This window comes from Mobula hypostoma, chromosome 2 (genome assembly GCF_963921235.1).
Source record: "Mobula hypostoma chromosome 2, sMobHyp1.1, whole genome shotgun sequence".
Taxonomy (NCBI): Eukaryota; Metazoa; Chordata; class Chondrichthyes; order Myliobatiformes; family Myliobatidae; genus Mobula; species Mobula hypostoma.
Window position 1 is genome coordinate 222,623,577 of NC_086098.1, and position 8,847 is coordinate 222,632,423.

Here is an 8,847-nt window from a genome sequence, read left to right on the forward strand (position 1 = left end):
CCTAAGTCCCTTTGCATCTCAGATTTTTGGATTTTCTCCCCATTTAGAAAATAGTCTGCACATTTATTTCTTCTACCAAAGTGCATGACCATTCATTTCCAACATTGTATTTCACTTACCACTTCCTTGTCCATTATTCTAATCTGTCTAAGTCCTTCTGCTGCCTTCCTGTTTCCTCAACACTACCTGCCTCTCCACCAATCTTCCTATCTTCTGCAAACTTGGCAACAAAGCCTTCTATTCTATTATCTAAATCAATTATAAACAGCATAAAAAGAAGCAATCCCAACACCAACCCCTGCAGAACACCACTCGTCACTGGTAGCCAACTAGAAAAGGATCCTTTTATTTCCACTCGCTGCCTCCTACCAGTCAGTCAGTGCTCTAACCATGCTAGTAACTTTCCCCTTAATAGCCTCCTTCTGGGTCATAATTTTTCTCTGATTTCATTGGCCCTATGAACCCTTGACTTCCATAAAGTCCAAAAAATATATCTGTCTCAGTTTTGAATATATTCAATAAACCTACCTTCACAACTCTGGGTTAAAGAATTCCAAATATCCACAACCCCTTAAGAAATGCTCTTTGGTACCATCTTAAATGAGCTGTCTCTTATTCAGAAACAATGCTCTTTGTTCTAAATACTTCCATCAGAGGATACATCTTTTCAGTATTGGAAACATCTTCTCAGCATTTACTCCATCAAGCTCCACAAGAATTGTATATTTCATTGACAATTAATCATCCCAATAAGACAATTCGAGCACTACCGATACCTCAGATCTGATGTAGAGCTATTGCCACAGTCTCTGCAATGTTAAGCATAGTTCCTCTCCCTTAATATTTCCTCAGCAAAAAAAAAGATCCTTATCTTATCCCTTATCCTTCTACCGAGTAATTTAAATATCTGCCTGCTGGATCTTGACCCCATGGCTGAATGATATAGTTCCTCTCTCTCCTAGATGAAATGCTGACTCTGTTTTTGTCTCTCTACAGACACTACTGGCCCTTCTGAGCATTTTTTTTTTGGTTTTCATTTTGTATCTCCAGTATCTACAATATTTTGGTGTTAGTACAGATAAACACCAGTAGGTTGTTTGGACATGTTTTGAATTAATCTGAAAGGCAAATAATTTCCATACCTCTATTATTATCTGAGTGAAAAAAAATCCTCATATCTTCTCTAATCTGTCTTCAGGTGGTTTAAATTTGTTTGGTGTTTTGAGAAGCAGCAGAAGATTAAGAAATTGGAGAGCAAGTTCCAGCCACAGACCTCACTTTATGTGAAATTCCCTACCCAGCTGTCAGACTCTGATCTGATGTGTGACACAAATTCCAGCAGCAGTTAAAAATAGCAGATGCAGTCAGGATCACAGAATGGCTGCAAAGTCCGATCTGTTTATGCGCTTCCACCACATCCACGGAACTAATGTGATACTGGATAATTCTCAGACCCAGGCTACCAGGGCACAGAGCTTCGGAAATGGAGTTTGTTTCAGTAAAGAACCATTGGACCCTGGCAAGATCTTCCTTGTAGAAATTGAAGAGAAAGAGTTAGGATGGTGTGGAAATGTAAGGATCGGTTTGACGGCACATGATCCAAGAAATCTAGAATCTGTTCCTGAGTACTCCCTCCCTGATCTGGTGAACTTGGGGAACAGCTGGATTTTTGCAATAACAAGAAATCACAATAAGGTTTCTACTGATGGCCATGAGTTGAATACTGCTCCAATATCACACTGTACTATGGAGGCTTTCCTGCAGATTGGAAATTATAAGGTCCCCAAGGAGAAACTGGTGGGAAGAAGCCGGCCAGGAAGGTACAGTCACATCTTAGATCAATTGTACAGGTCAAATATTCTTCCGGCAACTGCCAGAGGAAGCAGAGTTGGGGTTTTGTATATCATTCGTGGTAACATGGGGGATATGCATATTGTCATCAATGGTGAGGACATGGGTCCATGTGCCAGAGGAATTCCCATAAATCAGCCTCTCTATGCTGTTGTAGATGTGTTTGCCTCCACCAAGTCTGTAAGGATTATTCAAGTGGATTATGGTTGTAAGTATCATCAATTTATCACATTACAATAAGTTTTCAATTTGAACTGTTTCAGAGATAAACTTATATTCATATTCTAGAATGCCAGTGCAATGCACTTGTGATTTGTATGTACATCTGAGATTACAAACCACTACACCATTTTAGAAAATAGATAAATTTTCATGTTGCAAAAATTATGATGAAAATTTAGTACACAAGATCAATTACTTTCGATTCAGAGTAAATAGGGTAAATTGATGCAGTGTGATCAGAATGTCTGTATAAAGTGGTGTTCATCAGCTACTCTGCTACAACTATACAAATATATGATGTATTTTGTTAATCCAGTGTTTAAAATCGTAATTGTAATACTTAGTGATTAGGATAAATTGGACAAAAATGCATGTAGACCATTTTCTGCCTATTTCAGATCTTCTTTAACTTCGACAGAACATAATTACATTTTGAAATCAGGGAAGTTATAACGTATATATAAGCAATCAATACTTACTCTGTAAATTTTAAATGTTAGACATAACATTACTTAAGTTCATATGGTATTGAAATTCATGGCACAAAGAAATGGATGAGTTTGGGTTTGAACTCCCCCATAATGAAAATGATTTTAAAATTCACTCCATGTTCTTTTCTGATCCAGCAATTGGCATTCGCATATCTATTTGAAAACAAAGGAGACACTGTATACGTGTTAAACCTTAAGAAACACTTTACTACAGTTATATAAAACATCCAATACAGAAGGAAAAGCAAATGGTTAATTAAGTAGCAGTACAGAAAACATACTGATATTTATCAATCACTAAATAAGCTGATATGCAGAATACCAGAAAACTTTCATGCAGCCTTTTTTCTTTTTCTTTCTCTCTCTCTCTCTCTCTCTCACACACACACACACACACACACACACACACACATGTGCGCGCGCCCTCCTCTCTCTCTCTCCTTGCACAAAGGAATTTCCCCTTTTTATACCCTTCAAAACCCCTTATGTTAGTACTTTCCCATGCATTCAGTACTTGCACCTTCACAGTGATCTCACCTTTCCCATACAAACATGTTTTTCACCATTATCCACTATTATTTCTGTAGATTTATTCTCCTTTAACTTTCTCAAAACATTGCTGTGGACTGTTTCTCTTGTACCTTCTCAAAACAATCCCATTCCAAGCTAACATCATTTTGTTTCAGACTTCCATTTTATTTTAGCATATGCCAAGGAGGAATCACATTTAACTCTTACATACCCCTGCCTTCTTAGCCCCAATTCTCAAGAGAAACAAAAATATATTGCAAAATAATCAGGAAATACAGTACAACTGAAGGGCAATTCTACCGAGCAATCTTCCAACCAGCTCACTGATTTGGACTACATACTAGACAAATACAAGTAGCTTTGTATAAATTTATACATAAGGTACCATGCAGACTGACATATTCTCTATAAGTAACACACACAAAATACTTGAGGAATACAGCAAGTCAGGCAGCATGTGCAGAGGGGAATAACAGTTGACATTTTGGGCTCTGATAGCTCGAAGCATCAACTGTTTTTTTTTCCTCTCCATAGATGCTGCCTGACCTGCTGAGTTCCTCCAGCATTTTGTATGTGTTACTTTGAATTTCCAGCATCTGCAGAACCCTTTGTATTTACAAATAGGAGTCCATTGATAGTTATGGATTAAATGTATAAACTCTGTCAGTTTGAAGTTTTGCTATCTCTGCTTATTAAGATTGTTTTTCATTTTTGTCCTTCTCCCTACAGTTCCATCTCTACAGACTCTGTGTCGACAGGTTGTACAGAAGCACATAATGCACAGACTTGCTATAGACTGGCTGGACCTACCAGCACTGTTAAAGAATTACTGCAAATATGAATGAGGCAGTGGTGTTGGGAAAAGCTTTTGATCATGTCTCTTGATGGATACAGTAAATCAGACGGTTTTCTGCATACCATTATGTCATCATCCATACTACTTTTTCTTTCCCGGTTTCTTATTAAGTCCACGAATTGTTGTTAACTGCAGACCCAGATTTATTGGAATGTAAAACATAAGTATTTTAAGTTATTAACCTATTATGAACTTTAAGGTGGTATTGAAATATACATCCTCACTTCCTGTAATGTGTTCTATTGACGTTCATATAGGAGTACTATCAGCAGTAAAAACAATGTTCCCCATATCTCTGTCTCTGTTTCTATCTCACTCCTGCTCCCCTCTTCTGCCTTCATATGACACAAAGGTTGGGATTTAACTGAGTTAATACATTGAGTGATTTGGTGCCCTTTTGTTTTTTTCAAACATAATCTCTATCTTGTTTCCCATTAGCTGTTCATTTTGCTGTTTCAAGTATAACAATCTTATTTTTACTTGCAGTGATTTTTCAGCTATCCATCGCCTATAGGTCTGAAAGACGGATAATACTATTATTGTCATAACAAGTTTCATGATGAATCTGGTGTCACTAATTACATCACTGCTGAGTGGTAAAGGCTCCCTGTATAATTTCATTCCTAAAAATAAATGAACGCAACTAAAATGTTAGTCTGTGAGGAATACATATTAACACCACAGCAACTGAACATTTCTAAGACAAAAAATTCACTAACCCATCTCTGTAAAAGAAGGATTTATCAGGTTTCTTTGACAAATGCAAGCATTACACAGTCAACTGTTATATGAAACACACTTTACAAATAAACAACTTCAACTAACATTTTCAATAAAAAATAGTATTTTTATCTTGGATGTTACATTTGTGAATGAACACAATATTAAAACACATGACTAAATATTAATATCTATTAAAAGTACTCCTCCCATTACACACACAGACACACTTGCCTTTGGCTAATTGAAGGGCTCACCCACTAAGGCAATATGAGTACAGCTCGAAAATAAGAAAAGTGGAATCTGATAGGGTTATACCACAGGCCTCCCAACAGCCACCAGTAAATAGAGGGGCAGATATGTGGAGAGATTATGGAAAGGTGTAAAAACAACAAAGTTGTCACATGGGGTGACAATTGACTGGGATGTTCTCACTGCAAGAGGCTTGAATTTGCAGAAGTTCTTCAGTGTGTTTAAGATGGTTTCTTGAAACAGTATATAAATAGTCCAGCAAAAGGAGGGACCATTCTGGACTTGTTTTGGGAAATGAGCCTGGACAGTTGACAGGCCTTTCAGTGTGAGAGCATTTTGGGAATAGTTATCAGAACTCCTTAAGTTTTAAGATAGTTATGAATAAGGATAAGTCTAGAACCAGCAGGAAAGTGCTAAATTAGGGTAGGTCAAACTTTGACATTGTTAGATAGAAGATGGTAGGAGTTAATTGGGAGTAGCTATTATTGGAAAAGTCCACGCCTGATATGTGGGAGTTATTTAAAGACCAGTTTATCAGAGTTCAGGACCAGCATTTTACAATAAGATGGAAGGACAAGGATGGCAAGGCAATTGAACCTTGGATGATGACAGAGGTGGTATTTATTTATTTATTTTGAGACACAGCACAGAATAGGCCCTTGGAACTGCAAAGCCCAGCAAGTCCCGATTTAACCCTAGCCTAAACATGGGACAATTTACAATGACCAATTAACCTACTAACTGGCACGTTTTTGGACTGTGGGAGGAAACTGGAGCACTGGAGAAAACCCACACATTCTGTGGGGAGGACGTACAGACTCCTTACAGTTGATGTCGGAATTGAACTCTGAACTCTGATGCCCCAAGCTGTAATAGGTTTGCGGAAAAATGCTACCATGGCACCCATGCTTTAAGTGGTAAGCTAAGTCAAAAAGAAAAAGAAGTATATGTAAGGTATAGGAAGCTAAGGATCAGACAGAAACCTTTGGGAATATAAAGATAGCAGGACAGAACCCGTGCAGGGGACTAGGAATGCCAGGAAAAGCAGGATTAAAGAGAATAGAATAGCGTAATGCAGCATGGAAACAGGCTATTCAGTCTAACTGGTCCATACTAACCACAGCATCCTCCTGCTAGGCCCAGTTGCCCTCACTTGGCCCACAATCCTCTTAGCCCTTATTCTCCACATACCCTTCTGGTTCCCCTCCTTCCTTGGTCCACTGTCCTCTCCCATTAGATTCCTTCTTCTTCAGCACTTTACCTCTCCCACCTATCCTCTCCCAACTTCTCACTTCATCCCCCCTGCCCCATCCACCCATCTGCACCCTCACTTGGTTTCGCCTATCACATGCAATCTTGCACTCCTACCCGTCCCCTAGCATTCTTATTCTGTTTCTGCCCCCTTGCTTTCTAGTCCTGATGAAAGGTCTTGGCCCAAGTCATCGACCAATTAGTCCCCTCCATAAATGTGTTCTCTGACCTGCTAAGTTCCTCTTGGATTTTGTGTGTGTCAGACAAATGGGTTGTTTTCTCTGGAGCATCAGAAGCCGAGGGGAAGGTAGTTTATAGGATAGGCCAAAGAGATGTTATAGCACTAATGTAATATTTGATTGTTACACAGCAGCTGAGAAAACTTTAATCCTAAAGAACAGATGTTCTGGAAAGTCACATAAAGACCCACACAAATATTTAGGTTTTTGTATCCACCTTGATTTTGATGTCTGCTTCAGCTCAGTGACTGGTGTGGGAGAATGGATTTCCTTCATCCATTCATGGGCTTCTGGCATCATACAGGGGAAGGAGAGAGCTGTATATTGCGATAAATGATATCTGAGCCATGCTGGGGCTAGAGTTCTAGTGAACAAATAACTGGGGGAGAAACAGGCTTCACACAAATTAAGCTTTGGGGTGGAGTGATGTTCTCCTAGAGTCATAATGAGATAAAGCATGCAAACAGGCCCTTTGGCCCAGCAAACCCATGCTGACCATCAATTATTCTTTTACACTAATCCTACATTAGTCCCTTTTCTAATTCACCACACAATCTCATCATCCTCCCCCTGTCCCCACCCCAGATCCTAACACTTGTAGAATCATAGAGCACTACATCACAGAAACAGGCCCTTCGGCCCATCTGGTCTGTGCCTGCCTGATCCTGTGCCTACTCCCATCTTCCTGCAGCAGAACCAAATCCCGCCACACTCCTCTCATATCCAGATTTCTCTTAACATTTACAATTGAATTTGCATCCATTTCTTCCTCTGGCAGCTCATTCCACATCATACCACCTTCTAAGTAAAGAAAGTTCCCCATAGAAATCCATTAAATATTTCATCTGTCACCCTGGATCTATTACCTTTAGGTTTAGTCTCACTCCACCTGGGGTAAAATAGCCCATATGCACTCATCCTATCTATACACCTCATAATTTTGCAAACCTCTACAAGATCTTCCTTGCCTTCATAGGGAGACAAATGAAGGCAATTTACAGTGGCCAATTAAACTGTCAATCTGCATGTCTTTGGAAGGAAACTAGTGAACCCAAGGAAAACCAATGTGGTCACAGGGAGAATTTGCAAATCCCACCTAGACAGCAAACAAAGCCAGGACTGAACATTGGGTCCTTGGCGCTGAGAGGCTGCAGTTGAAATCACTATGTCAATCTCCTAACCACTGGTGGAGAGAAATTCAGTACTCTGAAGAGAACAAAGCAAAGAAACTGCTGGAAAAGGTTATTCGTTTTAAAATTATTCCATACTTTATGAATGAGCTCTACAAATGATGTCAACTCTTTGTAAGACACTTTTGAATAATATAGAGGATTGGATACTTTTTCAGTAAAACCTATATTGAGATAAACAATTCCAACTACTTACAGTATTGCTCTTCACATAAAAAGAATAGCTATTGTTCTATCATACAAAACAACAAATAATTCAGTTGACATAAGTCACTTCATATGTTACAGTTGAGCTACATTCTCCCTTCAGATTAATAACTGAGTGCTTGTCATGGAGATTGCTGTTACCTAAACAATCTTACAATGGGATAAACCATTACAACTCGTACAGTGTTGCTCTTCACATTAGGAGAAACCATCAATGATCTTTCAGTCAACAACTACTTCTATGATGCAAATAAGCTATGCTGATGGAGCTCCATTTGCATGAGGCTCCTTTAAATAAAATGGCGGACATCATATCAGGGTTGTGGGGCTGGAAAGGCCTACTCCTTGCTGTATCATTAAACTAAATAAATAAACACTACAATCACCTTTATGTGAACAGAGTAAAGTCTTATGAGAGAAAACATTGCAACTACTTCAGAATCAGTGTCACTTATCACACAAAGAACATTGCTAATATCTTATACAATAATTAGACCCAGTTGATGGAAATTATTTCTGAGCTGTCACTGTTGGGTTTGAATTGTCAGCTTCTGATTTAAGGAGTAAATCAGCCTCTGGCTGATTTCTTTCAAGATGGAATGAACACTACATTATCAGTTCTAAACAAACATCATGGAGAAGATCAGGTATCAACATTAGCATTCACTAATGAACGAATGTGCAACTTAATGCTTGCTAACACATTTAGTCATGTGAGGAAACTCAGTCACTTGTTCACTAATAGATTCTGCATGAATGAGAAAGGCTGTTTCCAATAGTGGGAGAGTATTGGATCAGAGGGCACAGCCTCAGAGTAGAAGAGATTCCCTTTAGAACAAAGACAAGGAGTAATTTCATTAGCCAAGGGTGATGAATCTGTGGAATTCATTGCCACAGATATTTGTGGAGGCCAAGTCACTGGGTATATTTGAAGTGGAGGCTGATAGTATTGGTTGATTAGTAAGGGTGTCAAAAGTTATGGAAAAAAGGCAGGAGAATGGGGTTGAAAGAGAATATAAACCAGCCATGATTGAATG

At 38.8% G+C, this 8,847-nt stretch overlaps 1 protein-coding gene across 1 annotated transcript; it reads left to right on the plus strand.

Moving 5' to 3' along the window:
- Positions 1-1,182: 1,182 nt before the first annotated feature.
- Positions 1,183-4,709, plus strand: neurl2 (neuralized E3 ubiquitin protein ligase 2). Its single transcript, XM_063041539.1, has 2 exons — positions 1,183-2,059; positions 3,825-4,709. The coding sequence occupies exons 1-2, from the start codon at positions 1,378-1,380 to the stop codon at positions 3,938-3,940; spliced, it is 798 nt and encodes a 265-aa protein (XP_062897609.1). The 5' UTR covers positions 1,183-1,377; the 3' UTR covers positions 3,941-4,709.
- Positions 4,710-8,847: the final 4,138 nt, after the last annotated feature.